Source organism: Nymphalis io, chromosome 17 (assembly GCF_905147045.1).
Source record: "Nymphalis io chromosome 17, ilAglIoxx1.1, whole genome shotgun sequence".
Classification (NCBI taxonomy): domain Eukaryota; kingdom Metazoa; phylum Arthropoda; class Insecta; order Lepidoptera; family Nymphalidae; genus Nymphalis; species Nymphalis io.
In genome coordinates, this window is record NC_065904.1 from 4,879,245 (window position 1) to 4,903,896 (window position 24,652).

The window sequence follows — 24,652 nt, forward strand, 5'->3', positions numbered from 1 at the left end:
AATAATGTATTGAATGATGATAAAATTATGCGCTTTAGAAAACCACTGAACTAAATTCTTCTAATTTTTCTTTCAACAAAAGCAACCACTGTTATATGTATACCAAGTATTAACATTACCTTTAATGTTCATTATAACAAACACTTCTCTCTTTAAAATAACAGTAGCCGTTTGCCCAAAAACAACATATCTATACGGCATAATACTATTGCTAAATAAATCTAGCATTTATAATGTAGGTACATAATTTTATTACCACTTCATTGCATTTTATGTAAATTCAAAATAATTATTATTTTATTAGAGATTATTCGCTCTACTGAGTGAGCGTTGAAGACTAGTGAAATCGTTCATGGAATACGTTAAGTATATTATAAATAGTCAGCTTGAGTTATTCGCTGTTAATAGACGAAGCAAATGCATGTCACCCAGTGTATTGGCACGTTTTGGCGTTATAACGCACCTATATATGTACGTGAGGAATGAAGTTTAAATAATAATACATTGCAAAGTGATAAAACATGCACCCTTGCTATGTGTCTGTATGTTGCCATAACTTCGCATTCATATTATCTTCATATTATATTTAAGAACTATTAAGAAAAATAAATAAATAAATATTCTACTAATCGTAACGTATTACCGACGTTTCGCATTGTCTATTCTAGCGCGAAGAATCAGCAAGGCATATACACTTAGGCTAAGACTTTACTTACGTTGCTTAGCGGCTGTTAAGATACACAATAATTTCGTTCTCTCTAACATTATTAATTTGACATTCAAAACAAGACGCAGCACTGTTTAACTCTCGATAAGCAACGATTATAAGAAAGGCCGATAGTGGTAGCTATTTTATTTGACAATATAAAATACAAAGTACAAGATTGTATTGTACGTATCAATCAATACCTACATCGTATTATGAACAAAATGAAGAATTTATAACTTAACTTATACATTAGCAACATCTAAAATCAAATTATTACCTTCGCCGAAACAAATATTAAGAAGATGAAATTTGAGAGCAAGTAGATTATTTTCATTTCTATTATTACAATTATATACTTACTTGAATGTATGTGTTATGTAGGAGTTCGGTCGTTATATAAGAAACTGGGTTTTTTATAATCCAGAATACTTTTCACAAAACTTTCTTTTTTTTTCAAATGAAAATGATAAATTCTGTTAAAGAAAAATATGAACGTATTGTATATTTATATTATGATTTATTAAAAAAAACGGTTTATTTTTAACGTTCACGCTAACAACATCACAGGCTTAACATAATCCTTTTATTATGAAGTCAATAAAGAATATTACAAAATAATAAGATAAAACGATGCTTATATCCTATTAAGGTATTACCTACGGAATTCTTAGATAATAAATTGGTCATTATTTTCTTATAAAGCTAATTAATGTACTCATCTGGCGGAAATCAACGAGACATCGAAGCGGCATTCTGTACCAATAACCACGGATATCCGCTCAGTAAAATAATCTTTATTTGAGAAACAACTTGATTTTATTCATAATAAGAGATATAATATACACAAGGTAACTTACCAAAATTTTCTTTTGCGTAATTATCAGTACCTAGATATAAGAGATGCAACTTTATGATCGAAATAAAGATAGAAAGAAATCATTCTCACACATTAAAAAAATAATGGCAATTTAAATTGCACGTATAATGTTGTGTGGTAAAAAGAACTAGCTCAGTAAAATCAGGTAAAACTTATTGGTAATACGCTTAATCTCTGTAATTTTACTACCTACTTGCCGACCTCTAGGACTATGAGAGTGCACCTATGTTTGCGCTCTATCGTGCGGTATAGTATTTCCGCCATAGTTGGCTAGTTGCCGAGACTAAAAGTCGGTCAGAGAAACTATTAAAGAACATTAAACGCAGTTCATTACATTTTTTTAACTCATTATTATTTTGTTACATTTACTTCTGTTACCTATTATTAGGTTTGCATAATTCAATGGAAAACAGTTATTGGCTCTATTGTCTGTATTTTGTATCACGCAGTTGTTTTCCTTAAATAAATAAATAAATAATAAGTGAAAAGAGGAAATTGTAAGAAAACAGAACGTCTAAACAACGATTTGTTTAAAGTTGTTTTTTTCTTGCAACACTATTTGAGATTAATAATTTTGCTTGGAAGCTATATCAAATTAATTAAAATCTAAAGATAAAACACACTCCTTTCTTTGATACCTCGAGACCAACACAACGAATACGAAGTTAGGCATAAAAGAGATCTTTTGCAAAAAAATCAACGTGACTCAACAACAAACAGCATTCGAAAACGAAACCAAACAAAAATTCGCTCGGGCACGATGCGCGACCGAACGGGACGGGGGTGAGAGGGGATCGAGGGAGTCGGCTCACAATGCTGATTGAAAACAAATAATGAAATCATAGGGAATGGAGCGTCGACCGCGCCCGCAAATACTGTGAAAAATTGCACCCACGATCTCACAACAATGAAAACTTAGAGCTTCGATGCTTCTAGTACAGCTTGATTGCACTTTGTCGACGCTGCGATAAGATATTATCGTAGCTTTTGTTGCATTACCTATTATTATTGCTTTTAGTAATATATTATTAATATTTCAGCTTGTCCTATTTTAGCACCCATAATGAAAATAGTCGAGGATCGATTTAATTTTTAAAACATTTTATTATTATCAATAGTCTATCCTTTACGATATTAAGAAGGAATTAAAATAAAAGGTGTGATATTACATCCTTTGTCAGTTTCTAGAAATTAATCATTGAAATAACTATTAAAAAAACATTCTGCTACATTGATTCATATTTTATATAAAGGTATAAGTCATATTTCATACTTTATATTCTATATAAAAAAAAAGCCGAGATGGCCCTGTGGTAAGAACGCGTGAATCTTAACCGATGATCGTGGGTTCAAACCCGGGCAAGCACCACTGAATTTTCATGTGCTTAATTTGTGATTATAATTCATCTCGTGCTTTACGGTGAAGGAAAACATCGTGAGGAAACCTGCATGTGTCTATTTCACTGAAGTTCTGCCACATGTGAATTCTACCAACCCGCATTGGAGCAGCGTGGTGGAATAAGCTCCAAACCTTCTCCTCAAAAAGAGGAGAGGAGGCCTTTAGCCGAGCAGTGGGACATTCACAGGCTGTTACGGTACGGTATATAAAGTATCTCTATACTTACATATATGATATTTTTACATAAGTACATAACAACACTTAATCTTTTGGACTCTTATATAAAAAAGAGTACATACACAAATAGGCAGAAACAAAATAGTTCATTTTTTCAATTCTGTTTGTCGGTTAATATCGGTTTTGTATTTTTTTATGTGGTAGTGTGCTTGAGTGTTATAAAAAAAAATAGAAAAAAAGTTGATAAAAAAATATTCGAAATCAAATTTTCATTAATGTTTATGGTCGAGTGGACTGAACGAACACTAGTAAAAATAATCATGTACGTAAAATCATTAACAAAATATTAGAAATTCTTACGAGTTATTTAAAGCCATATTTTCTATGATTCCCACGATTCGCATCTGCAAAAACAAGGAAAAAGATGTCGCGTTACTTTGCACGCACTTCGCTCACGTGACAAGAGGAGGCTGATCAATGTTTCACGGTTATAACGACAATGTCACTTGACATATGTTCGTTCGTGGCATTTGTCAAAGATATATTAAATAAATGCTTTTAGTTCCGTCAGTTTTAAACAAAACACAACATTTAATATAGATAAATGTCTCTCATTCATTTTTCTATATGGATAGTGTCATTAAATATTAAAAAGAAAAATTTATAATAATACAAATTAAATTCAATGTTTTGCGTAATATTTCGTATATTTATATTTGAATTTTCATAAAACTGTAATTTTTCTACAAAAAATGGTATTCAGAATTTCATATTACTTTTAAAGTTTAGCTACGTAACATATCTATGTGCGTAATAACATTATAGGGCTTAGTGGCGTTAGCTGCTAGCATTATTTATGTAAACCATGTAATAAACATGCAAGAGTAATGTACAGTTCACCGACGGTAGAAAATTTTATTTACATCTTAAGATAATTACGAAGAATACACACATCACTTTAATTAAGTCTTGCAAGAAAATAGCTCTACCAAGCTCAAGTCTTTAACTTAATTTCTGTTTTAAAATTGGTTTATATTTATACGTTTTTAGAGCGACTTATTTTTTAACAAATAATGAAATTGTTAATGTATAACAAAATTATTTAGTATACATAATTTGACATTTAATTGGAGCACTCAATATCCAACTACGAATATATTTTATTTATATAGGTTATTTGTCAAATTATAGTTCCTTAAGAATACATTTCTATTTATTTGTAAAGAATATTATTAATTTGTATGAAAAAAGATACATAAAAAAATTTAGTGTTGACTTTGCTACGTGCTACGAACCTCGCTACACGCAGCACTTGCTACGAAGCGGCGTAGCAGTCTTAATCTCCGTATAACGCCAATACTTCAAAGCTAAACAAACAGTATTTTATTTATCAGTAATAAGGATAATATGCAAAAATTAACATAAATTAATATCAATATCCAATAAATGTTAATAATAATCGACTACTCTATACATTATTTACTTAAAATGCGTTTGACAGTCAAGTGAACCGTGGCTATTAGTATATTGCAGCTCTAAAAGATGTAAGGTTTATTATTCGTTCTCTTATTATTTGATCATAACAATTTGAGCCGCATAGGTATTCCGAAAAATTCGGATTCACTTACTTTACTTAACAAAGAATATATAAGCCATCTGTTAACAGTGAATTTTTTACGTTAAGAAGGGCCGTCGCCGTAAAGAAGACGGTCAAACAGTGTCCGCAAACACGGGCGCGCCGGCACACCCGTAACAAACAAATGAAACACTCGACCGATCATTCTTAAGCCACGCCATATTTCCTTGTAATAACTTTTTTATTTATTATTATTTTACGTGTGATACAAACTATATTGAATTTTTAACATTGTGTGTGTTTAAATGAATAGAAAGTCAATTAAAAAATACCAATATTTGTATAATATCACAAGCCTTTGTTTCATTGTTGTAAAATGTAATGTTTTACTAACCACAGTGTCGAATGAAATTGTTTCTATTACGTAATCATTTGTTGTTTTTTTTTGGGAAATATATGCATTTGGGTGTATGAATTTATAACAATACCATAAACAAACACAGCTACAGCCTTTTGATGCATTACAAATAAGTGAATAAATAACCTTCTCCTCAAAAAAGGGAGAGGAGGCCTTAGCCCAGCAGTGGGACATTTACAGGCTGTTACTGTACTGAATAAATAAATAAATTGAAAGGAAATTGTAGAGTTTGTCAATATCGTACCAATTAAATTAGCTTGTCACAGACGTGATCAACGCATCCATGCAAATGATTTACAAATTAACCTCGGTGCTCTTTCATCTTCATGTATTAAAAAAAATACATATATATTACAGAGAAGTAGATAGAATTAAACATTTTGTCGTTAAATTTAATACAACATCTAAAATGATACAGATATCGATGTGATATACAATTAATATTTAAGTTAATTTTATTTATATATAGGCGTCTGCATCTTTGACAGATGATTTAAGCGGCATCGCGAAGGCACTTGCGTTCATGACTGAAGAGACCAATGCGAGCGAGGATCCTTCGGCCGCACTCCCGACAAGTGTACGCGCCCCCAGATGGGCGCGGGTTTGAAGCCCGCTCATGACGCCTAGTGCGTTTTTCTTTTACTAATTTAAACCAGGCATCGTCATGCTTTGATTGACCTTCGTGAATAAGGCGTCGCCACTTGGCACGGTCCCCTTTCTCCATCCAGTTCCTCCCATCGATTGCTAGGGATGTTAAACGCAACCATATCACGCTTAGCGCAATCTTTGTAACGGAGCATGGACCGCCCAACAGACCTTTTTGCATCCGCAACCTCTCCCAGTAATATTTGCCTTGGAAGACGAGTCTGCTCCATTCGATGCACGTGTCCCAGCCACCGTAACCGTTTTTTTTTTTTGATAATGCTGTGCCTCGCCTAGAACAGACTCGTTTGTCACGCGATCCTGCCATGTGATGCCCAGAATGTTCCAAAGACAGCGCAAGTGAAAAGTCGGCGTTCTTGTTTTGCGTATGTTGTCCACGTTTCTGCTCTATACTAGTAAGAGTGTGCTTAGGACACATGATTGGTAAACAAGCATTTTCGTTTTTACCGTAAGGTGTCTGTTATCCCAAACCCTTCTACAGAGCCTCCCGAACGTAGAGGCTGCTTTGCCGATGCGGAAGTCGATCTCTGCATCAAGCGAGAGATTGCTCGACAAATGCGACCCAAGGTAGCAAAATTTGTTAACCACCTGTAAAGGTGCGCTGTTAAGCAAGATGACTGGTTGCTCTAAACATCCTTGAGCTAAAATAAAGGTCTTCTTGCAGTTTATGGACATTGAAAAGAGGTCGCACGCTCTGGCAAATTTGTCCATTAGACTCTGGAGTTGAGCTTGGTCATGAGCAACGAAGGCAGCGTCGTCAGCGAAGAGGAGACTATCTACAAATAGGTCCTTCCTGTGGCGTTTGGACTTGAGCATTGAGATGTTGTACAGCCTACCATCGGTTCGCGTGTGTAAGTGGACGCCTTGCTGTTCATCTCCAAAAGCAACCTTCAGAAGCACCGAGAAGAATATTCCGAACAAGGTGGGTGTCAGTGCACAGCCTTGACGAACACCACGGCGTACTTCGAATGGCGTGGATGTGTTGCCATTGTGCAGGACGGTGACTTCCATATCTTCGTGGAACGATTGCACTATCCTTAGGAGTTTTGGGGGGCATCCAATTCTGACAAGAACCGAGTACAACCCCTCTCTGCTCACGGAGTCAAAAGCCTTGTTTAGGTCTACAAATGCAATGATTAGGGGGGTATGTTGCTCCCTACACTTTTCTTGTAGCTGTCTGAGTGAAAATATCATGTCGACAGTTGACCGTTGAAACCTAAAACCACATTGTGCCTCAGGGTATACGCGGTCGGCGAGCCTTTGTAGTTTGCCTAAAATGGCCCTGGCAAAGGCTTTACCGACGATGCTAAGTAGAGATATTCCGCGGTAACAGTTGCAGTCGCCACAATCGCCTTTGCCTTTATAAAGAGTGACGATGTTAGCATCTCGCATATCCTGAGGGACGTAGTTTTCTTCCCAGCACTTAGCCAGGTGGTTATGAAGGATGGGCAAGAGGTACTCAAGCTTGACGACTTCGGTGACAACATCGTCTTTTCCGGGGCTCTTTCCGCATTTGAGCTTCTTGACGGCCAGATAAAGTTCCTCTACTGTGGGTGCAACGTCTAGCTCGTGCCAAGTTGCCAGATTCGGGACAAGCTTCACTGTTTCTGGCTGAATATCCACTGGGCACGAGTAGAGCCCCTTGTAGTATTCTACCCATCTTGCCATCTGACGGGTGCTGTCTGTTATAACAGAACCGTCAGTTTCCTTGAGAGGTGCCGTCTTTTTTGGAGTAGGTCCAAGAGCTCTTTTGATGCCCGCGTACACTTGACTTTGGAAAACGACTTGACTTTTTCCCATTCGACTCGCACTGATGCCGTACTGTCCCAAGTTGCAACTTCTTCGCGGACGAGTTCCACAAATGACTCCACTACTTCCATGTCACGAGTCTTGAAAGGATTTATCTTTTTTCGACCGAGTGGCTTGGAAGAATGGACTCTCCTAGGGACAAGTCGGACTTTAGTAGCAACGAGGCTGTGATCGGTGTCGCACTCGGCACTGTGAAACGCCCGCGTGTGGAGCGTTTCCCGTAGATCCCTCCTGAGTAAGAGTTGTAAGAGCAAGGTCTAATTGGTGCCAGTGTTTAGATCGAGGGTACATCCACGAGACTTTCCGCATCATTTTGCCTTTAAAAAAGGTGTTGGTAACACACAGCTGGTACCTTGTGCAAAACTCCAACAATCGTTGTACGTTGACGCAAGACCATAATCTGCTCAGAAACACCTACAGGTGTCTCTATGGCGTTGATGAGATGGTTTCGAACCGCGAAACCTACACCATGCTCTCGTGTTTTTCCAAGGAACACTTGCCCTTCCAGTAAAGTAGGTGGTTAATGTCACAGCGTCAACGTCTAGCTGTAAGGCTTGTGTTCCGTTCACCCAGGCGGAACAAGTTAACGCTGAGGCGGATCAGTACCTTATTGATCGAAGGCTGCTCGACTTAAAGCAGGCGGTAGCTGATCAATAATTGATCAGCTAATTTTATTTATTATTGCTGAATTTTAATGAATACATTTATTTATACAATTTAACACAATTTAACATTATTACTAAAGTTTAAAAAAGAAAACAATGTTTCTCATAGGTATGCAGATTTTTTTATTAGTAATAACAAATATCCTATATTTAAATAGACATTTCTTATTTATTCCTATAAATGTTACACAAGTGACCGAGATACAAGCAGTTTGTTGTTTAACCGTCGGAACTATACGATGTCATTTGTAATCAACATTTAACCGTGTCGCTCCATAATCAAGTCTACGGCATATCATCCATAATGAGAATTTAATTGAGGGCGTATCCGCGTTGATCCGTCGGATACGCTAACTTCATTAGGCCGGTCGACTATTACGTTACCTAATGTAATTGCTCTGTTCAACAATTTCGCACGCTGATGTACTGTAGTGATTCCTGCTACGGTCGCATCTTGAGATGAGATATAACTCGTTGTGAAATGGATTAAAATAAGAAGTTCAGTAAACTTTTGTACATTAGAAAAGATTTTAAGTTTTATACTATTATACATAAATAAATAACACATAATATTTAAAAAAAAATTATAGTACAGGTAGGCGGACGAGCATATGGGCCACCTGATGGTAAGTGGTCACCAACGCCCATAGACATTGGCATTTACAGTAAGAAATGTTAACCTTCGCTTACATCCTTGGGAAAGTAAGATGTTATGTCCCTTGTGTCTGTAATTACACTGGCTCACTCAACCTTCAAACCGGAACACAACAATACTAAGTTTTGCGGTAGAATATCTGATCAGTGAGTGGTACCTACCCAGACGAGCTTGCACAAAACCCTAGCACCAGTAAAATATATATAAAATGTATATTTAAAACAAAAACATTTATACAAAAAATAAAGTACTAAAAGCAAAAAAAGCAACAAAAAACATGTTTTCTAATAAATTTCATTTTTTCGATCATATAATTCTAAAAAGAGTCACGGTTTTAATATATTCAAAGGTTTGTGCCACTTGTTGAATATTTTCAGTCAACGGAGCCCGCATCTGAACTCTGAAGCATCGAAATGCAAATGAGCAGGCGCGGCGCCAAAGCCGGCGCCAGCGCGACGATCAACGACTATTAGTCGCTACGTCGAGAGCGCCTCGGTAATTTGAGAGAAGTCGACCTACCCATTAATATGCAAGAACCTTGTTATTTGACAAATATAGTGTTGATATACTGAAAATTTATTACGTTAAAATCACATGAAATAGTAATTTTATATAATTCAGTTTGCCTTCATAAACCTTTTTTGATCCAATGTTTTGTATATTTGGTGCGACAGTAAAGGTTTGAATTTTATCAAATATATTGTTTGAGAAACTTTCAAATGGAACAAAATATCTTCGTTATACAAAAATAAAAATCACATAGCAAACATTTTTCACCGTATTAAATATCAGGATAAACTTGGAAAATAAGGCGAATGTATGAGTTTTCAGCTAGTCTGTGGTAGGTGTGCCGCCGGTCAAGCGTAATTAACGCTAGCTAGCAGCCGTCATCGCGCATTGCCACGCTCCAGTGGGCCTGCGGCCGCTTACATCGGCCCCATAGTATGTCCGTTTTCAAGTAACTCAAAGATACTAAATATCTTTTTCATTTAACACGATCTGCTTTATTGAATCCAAATCAATCACTTATACTTTACTATTCAAAAGTACTTGTAAAAGTCAATGTGAATAAAAAATGTTATTATGATTATTATTTTGATTTGCTATAGTTCCGTAATAAAGTTAAACAGGACCTTAATATATTTTACATATTTTTTTTAATTAATACAAATTTCTTTGGCTTTTGAATTTCGGGACTAAAATCGATATCAAGAGATACAAAGAAAAAACTCAAATACATCCGTATGCAAAACAAATCAACTATCACCACATTATATAGAGGTCACAGCTACATACAAATACATAAAAATATGTAGTAGAAAAAAAATGAAACTATTATGTTTTAACAGGATTATGAACTGAGATCGGAAGGCGTTAGCGCAATACCCGCGAGTTTTTCGTCATAATGAAACGTGCCTACGATACGAAACGCCCCCTTAATTTATGCAGGCCCGGTCTATGAAAGTACATCGAACTCATCAACTATTCTATCGCGAATCATCAATACTCCGTATCGTTATGTACTGGTTTGAAAGGTAAGTGAGCCAGTGTAATCAGACACATGCGTTATAACATACTAAGCTACTATGGTTGATGATGACGACACCTTGATTATGTAATAAGTGGTTTAATTATTTCAGCCTATGAGCGATGGTGACCAAATACCATCACTTTTTTGTACGACTGTCTTCCTTAAATACATAAAAAAAACATATTTCCTTTAAAACAATTTAATATAAAATTAAAACAATAAATTTATAGTCTAAAAAAAAAAGAATTTGGAAGTTGCTTTTGCATATGTAAGATTTTAAGCAAGTTCATCTTATTTGTTAAATATACCCATACCAAAACAACCAGAAATAGAAAAATGTTTTGTCCTCTATTTAATTGCTTTAGTTTCCAATGTTTTTAGACTTCACTTTTTTTTGGGTAAGTTCTATGATCTTTATTTTTGACAAAATATTAGGCTACATTGAACTAATAAGTTTCAGAGAAGGGGCGAGAGACGATAATGATTATTTTTTATATTAACTTTGCAGTTCAAGATATATACATATATGTCTTGAATATATATATAGAACTTCTTATAATCGATGTGATACATAATGTTCTTGAAATATATATTTTACTTTATAGTTTGCGCTACCTTGCAATATCAAAGTTTGTTTATTTATCCTCCCTTGATTGGATGACCGGAGTAAATTCGGGGAAAATAGGCGGGGGTAGACAGTAAGCTTAAGTGGTAAAAAAAACACAATTTAATATATAGTATTTTAGAATATCCTATTAAAACTGATTTCGATGCGTAAGCATGCGTTCATATTGACGGCCCAGCGCGGTTGCGATGACGGGCGGGAAGTATCAAACTTATGAAACCGCCGTTTGCGTCCATAGTGTAGTACTGTACTGTAGACTAAGGCGGGCGGCGCCTAGCGCTAGGGGCCCGAGCGAGTTAGCGCGCGTAGTTTTCAAACGTTCCTATCCGCGCATTATGGCTACACTACGAGCCTAGACAACAAGCGAGCTAATGCGCGGTTGGCGGTGGTATCAAACCAGGTCGGTCTTGTCACCCGGCGTATGCGCTTTTGCTAACCTTTTTTTTATAAAATGACGTAAGGTGTTTATAAGTGCGATTCAATCTAAACCAACAGGCAAAGTAATCATCCACACCACAGTAATCACGTATGACAAGAAAATTATTGAGCGAAATAAAAGAACAATTATCAGGGAGTGTATGTAAGTTTAATATTATATGCCTGCTCTCGTATCGGATATCTAATAGGATAGGATCGGACTATCATATAAAAATATCAAAACCTCGTCCATAGTTTACAACACCTGAAATAAGTCTTATCGCTAAAGCAGCTCGCTCGTCACTGTGGCCACCGCGCGCCCCGCCCTCACGCCCGCCATAGGCCCTAGTCACCGCGCATTCAGTGTGGACATAGGGTAAGAATCGAATAAAAAAATCTTTAAATTAAATAAAAACTAAATTATAATCATTGTTTTATAGAATAATCTTCGCACGTGTTTAAACAACATTAAAAATAAGAAATATTAATAACGGTTTTTTTTATAACTTTTTTAAGCGACAAGCTTTCCAGGTTGACTAGTTCCAATGTAGAATTTAGTGATTTCCCTCTAGTTTTGATACACGATCGCGAATATCACTATCGTGTGTTACATGCGGAGAATAATTTTATTATGATAACTATTCGCACAACTGGCAGACAATATTGGGCGAAGCTTTGCAGGCGTAACGTGTGACGGTCATAAAACTGTAAGAAGTGTTGTAGTGATAGATATATCATATATATATATATATAGATAGATAGATCACTTTTATAGGAAACAAAGTTATTGTAAGTAGAAAGTACCGCTTCATAAATGTCCCATAGTTGGGCATTGGCTTTTCTTTCTTGCTTAGAATATATAAATATATTAGAAAATTTAGCTATAATTATACTATCGGTTTTAAAAATCATTTTTCTTATTCAATTTAAAAACAAAATTTATTAACTTGCTAGTTCGTATGTTAGTTTCCATTGGTGCAGTTTCTATAAAAGATTACACTTCTCATTCAATGAAACAATAGAATGTAACAACGTCATGTTATTATTTTCAAATAAAGAACAGACAACGTCAAAGCATAAGAAAACTGACCTCGGCCGAATGAATAAAATTGTAATCGAAGGTTGCCGCTGGAGGCCAAGGCATAAATCAGACTCCCCTAGCTATGACGCCCGCCGAACCTTCAATTTGGTACATCCTTAAAATGACATACGAGAAGTCGCCTAACGATCGTGTCACCTCACGCCGAGCGCCACGATAAATATATCGCACATATTGCCGCCACAATTTATGGTTATTATTCAATTGATATATAAATATGTTAATTTAAATAAACAATATTATTAATTATTATGCTACTTAAAAATGGTCTATTCCGTCAGGATAAAGGAATAGAGATTAAACATTGGTCCCGAACTGATTATCAAAATCATGGTACTTAATTTATTTTTATGCATAAGTAAAGTTATTTAATTAAAACACCTAAGTGAAAATAATCTTTATTATTAACGACAGATTTCATCTAAGATGTAATATAAGCATTATTATTATTTAATTTTGCACGTTTCTTTGTGTTTTTTATCTATATATACATATATTGCTTAGAATATATTTATATATTCTAAGCAAGAAAGAAAAGCCAATGCCCAACTATGGGACATTTATGAAGCGGTACTTCCTACTTACAATTTTTTTTATCTCAATATATATATATATATATTGAGATAAATATATATATATATATATATATATATATATATATATATATATATATATATGTGTATTATACTTGAAACTATATTATGACGAAAATACGCAAAAGTTAAAATGAGAGTTTTAGAAGTAAATTTAATTCACGTATGCATTTAGTATGCAGGGAGTACCCTCAACTCAATTATGTAAAACAGATGCATTCAAAAGGGTTCTCATCCGAATAAACGAGTCCTTATTTACGTCAATATAATATCATATCATAACCCATAACCACAATTGCTTAAAGTCAGTCAGTCAGTTCTTGTATCAATAGATTTGTCTGCGTATGGTATTATCGATTAGACGGTGGGTAGGAGAATCATCCTATAGTATAATGCGTGGTGTGAAAGCAATCAGGGCGGTAGAGGAGACAAACTGTCGAGGCGGACCTTAATTGGCGGTCGCGGAGATTTATGCGGGGTACCGCTCGTCATGTGGTCGCCGATTTTGTACACAGCACCGGATTCGATACAATATTTAGTGTCGTCATACATCTTCATCTTGTATATAAAATATAATTATGGTTTTTGTTTGTTTTCTTTATTCAAGCATCGTTTATCAGATTGAGTTAAAACTCTTTACAAATATAGTAACCATCAACAATACATGGCGCGTATTAGTAGAAAAAAAAGGAAAAATTGCAATGCATACAAAGCAGTAGCTAGTATAAAAGAAAATGCAAAAAAGCTGTTAATGTAATTTGTTTGTTTTAATTTTATATAATTTTTTGTTACGAAAGATATATTATATTAATGATATTCTTAAGTTTCAATTGTCCAACCGACAATTGTTACAAAATTTGATATAGCAGCCAATATTAACCGACCAAAACCGGTAGAACAGGCAATTATTGTTATGTTAGGAATACCTTATACTTATACATATCATTAATCATAACATATCGAATCATGCATCCAACATAATATCCTCAGAGCGTATCCTAAAATGTAATCTATGAAATCTTCTTCGCATTTTTTGTATTTTATGTAATAGGAATATTGCATAATATTTTTCATGTTACGCTAATTTAATCGTGAACGCAAAGAAGCAAGTAAAGTATGCTCTCACAGCAGAGTGCATTATTACGTAGACAAGAATAGCAGACTTAAATTGACAAAGAACTTGGGTACTTAGTGATCCGATGACAAGGTACGGCAAATACTTTAAGAGATTAATTTTTATAGAGCGTTCTTTGTAATTCCAGAAATAGAGACAATTTACAGTATTCCAGGTACTTTAACTTTTATTTATATACAAAATATAATTATATATTTTATAAAAAAATACGTAAAACTATATCCAATTTCTTCTTAAGTACCAAATCGATGGCAGCAAAGTAAATATTCCGAGTGCATCTGCATTTTTGTGAAAATGCTTTTTTTACGAAAATAAGCTTATAATTAACCTTATCTACAAGTCTGTATTAAAAGTTTTTAAATGTTTCTAAGTAATTACAATAATCTGGTACGTAAATGAATACATCTACACTCGAATTTTAAAAAACGCCGCAGTAGAAACGGACATTTGAATTTGTCCGCCTTTACTTCGGAGTATCCACAGATGATTGAACCTCAAACAAAGACATCAGTCACTTATCAAACTCTTGCGCATACGCGGTTATGCGGGTACGCGGTTAATTTATCGCACTTTTTGTTAAAACTATATTGTTTATAGCTTACTACATTTATGTATCCTTAAAATATTAGTTTCTATCAAGATACCCACCATGATCTTTACAAAAATATCAAACACTGTAGCGTAGGAGAATCAACAACAGTTGACGACGCAGAATTTAAATAATAACTTAGTTTATTCGCACCTCATCATTAACATTTTGATGTCTTTTTTTTCATTAGAAGTAGTTTGAAAGTGATAATAATTGTTTAGTTATAAGATTTATTTTTTTATTTTATACTCGGTAACTAATCTTTACTAATATTATAAAGCTAAAGAGTTTGTTTGGTTGAACGCGCTAATCTCAAAAAATACCGGTTCAAATTGAAATTTATGTTAGAGTGAATAGTCCCTTTATCAAAGGCTATTATTATACTTAACATCAAGTTACAACCAATAGCAGCTAAGCATCAATAAAAAATTTAGCAGAAACGGGTAAAATGTATTCTTTTTGAGAGCTTCCGTTGCGTGCGCTTCCTAAGCGGTTAAAGTTAAGCAACAATCACGTATGCCAGAATTGTTTTTTTAAAAGATAAAAAAGCGTCTACGATATCATATATGTATAATTTAAGGATGACTTACTATTACATTTTTTTATTGAAATCAAATTAGTTTTAAAATAATCCATTATTTGCGTAGATTTTCTTCTCATTGTTTTGTTAAATTTATAATTACTCGTTTTTTTAATAGTTAGTTAATCATTAGTACTTATTTTTTAAATACAGATTTACCTTTCTGTTTTAAAAGGATACAAATTCTTATGAAGGTATCGTTTGCAGTCATAATAAATAAAGCACAGAGACAGACATTAAAATATGACGGAACAGATTTAAGGGAATTCTGTTTTTCTCATGGCCAATTTTATGTTGCCCTATCTGGATGCAGAGAAAACCAATAAATACTAATATCCTATGAAAATGAAACTAAAAATGTTGTTATTACTGAAATACTATAAGTCCGCTTTTAGTGATTTCTTTAAGTTATACACGGGTGGAACCGTGGGCACAGCTCGTTACCAATAAAACACTTAACTGAGTGATTACAAATAGTCTGACATTCTGTAAATTTCAAGGGTAATTATACTTTTAAGAAACAGTAATATTCATTTTTTTATCTGTATGTTAGCATTATACTTTATTTATATTAATTAATACAAAAATGATTGTCTTTGATAGTTAATCTAAAGTATAATTTACTTAAAAATAGTTATGATTTTTTTGTCCATAAACAAAAATATATTATTATTATGAATAAATAATAAATAAGACAGTATTATTGCATATGCATTATTATTAAAACAAAACATTTGTGTGGTTTATGAAATTAAATGAGTTTAACTGAGAAACGTAGATGAAGCTATGTGAAATGTTATATGCAAAGTTAATGAAGACATCTACAAAATTTTAGTCTAAAAATGTTAAATACTGTTTTTATGTTGCTTAGATTTCTTTAAATATCATTAAAAAATAGTTCTGGCGGTTGTTACCTTAATTTATTAAATATTTTAAATAGAATGGGCTCTATTTTGATCACAACGAATAAACGAATATCAGACTTTTACAAAGTAATAAAATACATCTACATTATTTCAGAAAAACAAAGAAATAGTGATAAAACACGTTATACAATAAATAAAAAATGTTATTTTAAATCATCATGGAAAATTTCAAGTTAATTGATACATAAATGTCGAAATGGTAACTATTTTTTACTTAATGTGCTCTCCTGAAAAAATGCTATTATGTAGATGTCCGTATCTACTTCGCTGCCATCGATGTGATGTGAACATAAATAATTATCCATGACCATAGCAATGTCAAACCAATACCTGACTAATATGCATAAAACGTAAAAATATATACACGAATATAAAGGAAGAGACGTTTTCGTAATGCAAAGACGCACTAAAGAAAAGATTAGGCTTAGAGTCGATTCAGTCCTCAACCTCATCGATACGTGTTAATCAAGGTTCTTATTATCACACTAACCACCAGTTTCCAAAAAGCTTCTCAAAGTCAGATTTACTGATCTGGCTAATGCTGACCGCTCATTGGTTGACTATGTCGGTATTGCGTCATGGACTGCCATCGACCAAATCAATCCAATCACAATGATTTTAAAGTAAAAAAATCGTTATTTTTACATTTATCGGCATTGAGGCATTGGAAAGTTGACTTATGCCAAATAATTAATTAATATTGTCGTATTTGCATTTAGTATTTGACCAATGAGTTTATTAGGAACTATAATTATTTGACATGAACATTGCATTATCGCATAAAATTACAAAAACATTTAACTACAAACTATTCTATTACATATATGAAATAATTTAATGTATTAAAACATGTATAATTTCAAAATAATTTTAAAAAACATTTTGTAGTACTGTAGTTTACAGTAATTCTAATTAATTATAATATAATAAATATAAATACAACATGAAAAATGAAAATATTTTACCCCCATACAGGCAATTCTTTGACTTTATAAAGTGTCATTTCTAAAACTTGTCTGCGGTCTATACCCAACTCCCCTTGCGGGGTGAAGCGGTGCCGTTTTCAATTTGCTCTATTTGCGTTTGTTTTAATAGCTCTCTCTCCTTATTGCACGCGGACGGCCAAATTGCTTCGTGCCTGGACGCCTTTTGATTAAGAGGCACATACCACGGGTCTAGGCGTAAAAACAAAGTGTCCGACTGTTTGTACACAAACTTGGAAGACTTGGGGAATATATTGAACACGGAATGGATATTGGAACTTTTATAGACGTGACTCGAAATTTAGTAACATTTTTCGCATCATTTCATTCGGTAAAACTTTATGATGATGAAAATTAAATTAAATTATTTATATACCAAAACGCTATATTATTTAAACTTATGCTTTTAACGAATTAAAGTTCAAGTTATTCCGTCAATCAAATTGAAGATGATTAGAAATACCGGACCATCCACAAATTTGACAAGTAGAGATAGGTTGACAGAGAATTTTAAACGCACTCAGGCAAAATTAATAATTTAATAACAATCCTTTGCCATCAACAAGATATTAAATTCAAATACATTATATAAACCATCATTAGCCCCAATTACTACCATAATAGAAAACGTTATATTCAGTAAAATTTTCATACATATTCAGATATAATGAACAACAATAAATTTTGTCAAAATGATATAAAAATCCCAATTACGTACGTAGAAAAAGTAAAATTATCTACCCTTGTAGCAGAGTCAATACAACGGTAGATAAACATCGTATCGTCAAGGAACGTCGATATTCGACGGCAAACATAAAAGGCATACGGTATAACGAGCTCAATACAAACATACAAACATACGTATTAAACTCGAGTGTACTGTAGTGTACCTGTCGCTGGCATATAATTTGACGTACGCGCGGACCGCGCGTCAGCACAACCGCACGTGTCAATGGGCCGCGACAGTCGTCCGTCTAACTCGTGCGGTTATAGCAATGGATTAATTTAATTAACGCCCGAATACGATCCGGATTATTCTAATTCGATCCGAATAAAACAATGAATTTGAAAATTAGAGTATATCACAAATTGGTGAGGAAAACGCATAAATGACTCTCGAGATTATTCTTATGTACCAAATAAGGTAAAGTTCATTATCATATAACATCCCACTACCATTATTAAATTTATTTATTTTTTAATATTATAGGTAGGCGGACGAGCATATGACCGACCTGATGGTAAGTAGTCACCAACGCCTATAGACATTGGCATTGTAAGAAATGTTAACCATCCCTTACATCGCCAATGCGCCCAAAACCTTGGGAACTAAGATGTTATGGCCCTTGTGCCTGTAATTATACTGGCTCATTTACCCTTCAAACCGGAACACAACAATACCAAGTACTGCTGTTTTGCGGTAGAATATCTGATGAGTAGGTGGTATCTACCCAGAGCTTGCACAAAGCCCTAACTCAACCATTAAGATAACACATTTCTTTGCAAATAATTAGTAATTGGCTTAAAAAATCAATTAAAATATTTGTACTTTTCACCTAAACTACCGACCAAACCAAAACTAAATCTCTCAAATGCATACATTTTGCATATTGATTTCACGTATCAAACAAAAGAGTACTAATTAATAGGCAGGTAATTATTTGTCGCAATTTCGTTATTGGACGTGAAACAAAAGCTGTTGTACATCGAAATCCTGAGCACAAACGTCGATGACACCGGCCGCCGTATCAATACGCTAATTAATAAGCGTCGGACCGAACCCGAGTACTTTTCAATAAACTAGAGCCATATCAGCGGCGACACTAATTGGGTTGCCATTTTGTAGGTTAAAACGTAAATGTCATTCGAAAATCCATTTGTGTTAATGCGACGTTTTTAAAATGGTATGCAACGTTTTTTTTAAACAAAATAATCTTTTGATAATGGAAATTGGAAAATACATTTAAAAACAAGCTGACCCGCCCGACTGACGTTGTCTTTTAAGGTTCATGACGACGTCATAAAAATATATTTAAAAATCGTGTATATATATATATATATATATATATATAAATAGGTGTCACTTACCTTAGCCAATGTCTTTTAGCGATGGCTGTGTGGCAACAAATCGCGTCATATTGGTCGGCTATCCATACGATGAGAATAATATAGAATGCTGTTGTTGTATCATTGAAGAACTCTGACATAATGGCTTCCATACCTGTCAAACGAAAGATTTTTATTTTAGTTAAGGCTTCGAGTACAATTTGGCTTAATATTAAGTGCAAAGGGACTGCAATAATAAATAAATAATGAAACTCTTTATACCAAGTTGAAGTAGTAGGTTAATTAAAAATACAGAAACTGAAGATTTGGATTTTTGGAAGATTGGATTTGGATGGAAGGTTTGGATAAAACAGGAGTCTTACGTATGTATATTTTAATAATTATTTTACGGCCTTACATATAAACCTTGTTTAGCGGGTGATTAGTTTACCAATGCTGAGTTTTCTTCTGTCAAATGTCAAATCAATAATAACAAAAAGAGTGAAATCAGTGTTTAACTAAACAATTGCTAAGCAAAAGTACGGCCGTTAGTATAAAAATAATTGTGTAATTAATTCCAATAAAATAAACGTCTTTCTGCTGGGTTAAAGCCTTGCTCTCCTTTTAAAGAAAAGGTTTTGGAGCTTCTTCCACCACGCTGCACCAATGCGTTTTAGTTAAGTGTATTAAGTGTATGTAGCAGATTTTCATGTGAAACATGCAGGTTTGTTCACAACATATAAGAATATGTGGTGAAAGATCACCACTAAGGACAAGACGATAGTTACGATTCACGTATTCTAATACTGAACTATATCGGCAATAAAATAAAAGAGGCTGTATGAAGACGCCTGTTACATCATCGTTACCACTGTTACGTACCATAGGTAACGATATTGTGTACAATATATATTTACTATCGTATATAACCCGATGGTAAATATATATATTGAATTAAAATATATATATTGAATTTTATAATTAAATTGCGAATAAAGTCTGAAGCCTGCAGTGATGAAAAGGCAACAACTTAATTCAACGAAACAACTTTAAACACGTTCTTCATCTAGCAATTAGTCGAACTGAAGCAGGTCCATGTGAGCGCAACCGCATATTTTAGCTCAGCATTAAATATCGCGGGTCATGTGTGATAGTCATAGGAGACGGTTGGTGTCGGGGAGTAGGACTAATTAGGTGTCGACAGTTACACCCTAACGACCGAAATCCGAGCACCGCTAGGAGCTTATTAAGCACCCGACATGCTGTGGAACACCACCTCGACTGCTAAGCATACATTCTAACGTACTATTTTTGTAGTTAATTTAGTAATCATTAACAATTTCAACGGACAAGCTTATTTCTAAATTATCCTTTACCGCAATATGAAACTCATTAAGATGAAAAAACGGATCTCCTAAGTCATCTAAATGAAACAGTGGATAGTTGAGCTTATCTAATAAATATGGTGGACAATACCGACTCTAATAATAATAAATTCACGTGTTTTCAATTTTTTATCTTATTTTAGATTTTAATAAGCTGTTCTATCATTTCAAATAATAATAAATGCGTGAGAGTAACTTTTTTGTCAGAAATTTAGAACTGTGCACTTATACAGTTTTATATTTTTGGAAATACATTTTACATGACTTGCTATATGACTTTCGGGAAAATGTTACCTTTATAAAATCAAAATACAATAAATTATATTATTATATGTACCAGAAAATAGAAACAGGTCTGAAATTTAAAATTAAATTACGCTTTTTGAAATATCGTTCTTTCCTATAAGTATAGTTGAATGTAACAGTAACGACAGCAGATTATGTATTAATAAAATTAAAGGTACAATGGACGTTTGTTACTTCTGAATTGTATTATTAAATGTGTGACATAAGTTCATAATAAAATTTCGACGTGCAGCAATAAATCCCGTATGAATTTCACACTCAACCCTCAGACAATTGGTCCGGAGCGGGAACATAACTCAATATAACACGGACAACTGTCCGGCGCCGCGGCAGAGCCTTATTTGCATTTTGATGAGGCCCAGCACTGATACAATAAACACGTTAGGAGTAGTCACGAGCCTGACGACACGCGCCGACAGCCAACCTAACGCTGACGACGAATCAGCGTGTCGCCCTTAACTATGTTGGCACAATTAATCCTAACTTCTAATCTATTATATTCTTGAATATGTGATATCAACTTAATTATGCACTTATGAAACATATCCAAAATATGCGTTAAAGCTTTTCTGACAAGGATTGTAGTATATAATATAAGAATGCAATTAATTAGAAGAGATATTTATAAGAAATAATTGAAGTAATGATTTTATAGTTAACATTTTACTAACTGATCTTTCTTTATTTCCAATTAATAGTAAAGTTTTTATTGTGCGTTTAACGTACCATACATTTTTCATTAAACATATATAAAAGCGAGTCGTCTTAATGTTTTCGTTCCAGCCATAACAGATTGAATACAGTATTCGAAGGAAGTAATATTATTGTCTATTATTGTATTCATTCATTCAATAATTTTGCATCTGTAGTGTTTCGCGCGTGCTTTTCACCCATCTCCGGCGATCTACGTCTTGTGCCGGAATTAAAATTAATAGCGGACGCCGGCACGTCGGCCGGCCCCGTCTCGACCCGCTCGGTAATTTGTTTACTCGCTTCGCTACGGATTACGTCGCATGCTCCGATGAATTGGTAACAGCCGTGACTTTTTAGCTCTGAATGATTGAACCGCAAATGCGAAACTTCTTAGCATATATCTTTTCATCAAGTAACTTTCTTGTGGTTTTATAATATACGATGATATTGAGACATGACAAATTTATTGCATATGAAAAAATAATTAAGTTAACGCAATTTTTTTTAATATTCATATTACTATGTCATAAAAATGTAGTTATTGCGTGTAACATTAATTTATATACAATAAACGTTTGTTTATATTGGAACCAATCAGACATAAGGGCGCAAAACAAATGAAAACATATGAAAGTCGATTGTACTCGATAACAGCTCAAGAGCAATCCTCGTATAGCCGGAGGTGTAAGATAGCACACAAATTGTCGCTTCTTCCCAGGTTTTAATCAAGGGGGACACCCGCCGCGTCTGTCGTCCGCGCTTCCTTGAACTTGGCGTAAATTGAGAATAATGGTGCCTGTACTATTTTAGGGTTCTTAGGATAAGACAGGACTGAGACATGGCTCCTTTAATGTTCTTTTTGGTATTCATTTATTTACCAAATCGTTTGATTTGCTAAAATTGATTTACATAAATATACTGTTACAGTACATATTTTAATATTTATCGATAACTTCCAGTGCGTTTTTAGATCTCTGTAATAAATAATAATAATAATATCCAGGACATTTTTCACACACGGCCATCTGATCCCAAATTAATCTTGTACAAGGCTTGTGCTATGGAAACCAGACAACTGATATACTACATATACTACTTTTCTTTTGTAGATACATACTTATACAGATAATTACACCCAGACTCAGGACAAACAGACATGTTCATGCACACAAATGTCTGTCCTGGGTGGGAATCGAACCCACAACCTTCGGCGTGAAAGGCAAGTGTTCTACCAACCACGCCAACCGGCTCGTCAAAATATACTGATAATTATAGTCTTGTGACTAAGGATGAAACCTGGGTTTGCCATTATAACCTTGAGTCAAGTCAAGGAAGAGCGGAAGTTAAAATTGTTATTTTTTGTTCAGTTTCTTCGTACCGTGATTCGTGAGAGATTCGTGTTGCCTTAATGGTACATATCGTAACTCGTGGGTAGAAATTTACCATTATGAACAAATTAACAAAGTAGGTTGGACGCATATTTCACACTAAGTAAAAATATTACTTTATAATTTTAAATTAATTGAAGGTATTCAATTAATTGAAAGGTCTTAAAAATGTAATCTCTGATAGCGTGGCAGTTGACGCTATAACAAAAAGTAGAAATGATTTTGTATTTTTAAATCCCCTTATATCTTTCATTCCGCCCACTTTTAAAAACTCCCACTCGTAAAAACTCACAGTTGTATGACTAATATAGAATTTCAATGACATATTTATTCATTTTCTTCTTTTATAATGATATTTAGTCTGGCTTTAGAATCACGTATCATTACGTAATTAAGTTTGCGACACATATTGATGGTTCCGTATTGGCAATCGCTTTCTATCCCGCGGCGATTAAGTTTCGGCGCTAAGCCGTGCATTGGTGATCCGCCTTTACGAGCTCGTTAGGGTCTGTAATCGCGTTGCAGGAGCCGGATTACGCCTGTGCATTATTAGTGTTTTTATTGATTCACTCGCCTCCCGTCGTAAACTGAGATTATTATTCGCGACGCGCCCCACCCCGCGTCACCCGCCCGCCTCAGCTGACTTGTTTTGTTACTTAATCGCAACGATAACAACATTTAACGACGGCTAGGTGACTGGCTTAATTCCACTCCGATGTTTAGTGCTCATTCTATTTTCATTAACCATTTACCCACTTAATGATCCAAATCCTAAGGGAGTGATTCAAAGACTTGGTGTCCATAAAATTAAACCTTGGCGTGACCTGCTACACATAGTTAGGCGAATGTTGACCTTTGGCCTTGATTAGCCTATATACCGTAGCACGATCATCTAGTAAAAATAATATTTAAAATATATTTATAAAGCCGGTCCGTATTTACTTATAACGCACTATATAAATAAATTCATATTTAATATGTTAACTGCAGATGAAGAACTGCATGGAAGCAAATGTGCATCTCCTGCTGCCGAGAACAGAAATTGTCTTTAAGTTTTTTAATTTCCCCTTATCTAAACTTGATCCCCGATCTGTTTAAACTTTAACGATGTACATATGTTATGCATTTCATACATTATATTTGATTTTTCATACATTACATTTTAAACGGCGATTCGGATTTTATTCAGCTCGTGACCACGACCAGATGGAACTTTGTCGATACGCCGTACAACATAAAAAAGTATGGTCATGTTTAAGCCATGAATATAAAATATGAATTGGTCTCCACAATCACATTATAATTTAATCATACAAAATTTGACCAGATAATAGTCATTTTTTAATTTACTTTACTTGTACAATAGCTTTAATGTTAAAAATGTTAGTATAACCGCATTGATTAAAGA

The 24,652-nt window shown here is 34.2% G+C and overlaps 1 protein-coding gene across 3 annotated transcripts in view; it reads right to left on the minus strand.

The window, feature by feature from the left end:
• Positions 1–24,652, minus strand: part of LOC126775079 (membralin) — a 106,041-nt gene that overhangs the window by 35,543 nt on the left and 45,846 nt on the right. For all 3 annotated transcript variants that reach the window (XM_050496831.1, XM_050496830.1, XM_050496832.1), the window contains exon 9: positions 19,515–19,647. In XM_050496831.1, the coding sequence (XP_050352788.1) occupies positions 19,515–19,647 (133 nt within the window). The remainder of the gene's footprint in view (positions 1–19,514; positions 19,648–24,652) is intronic.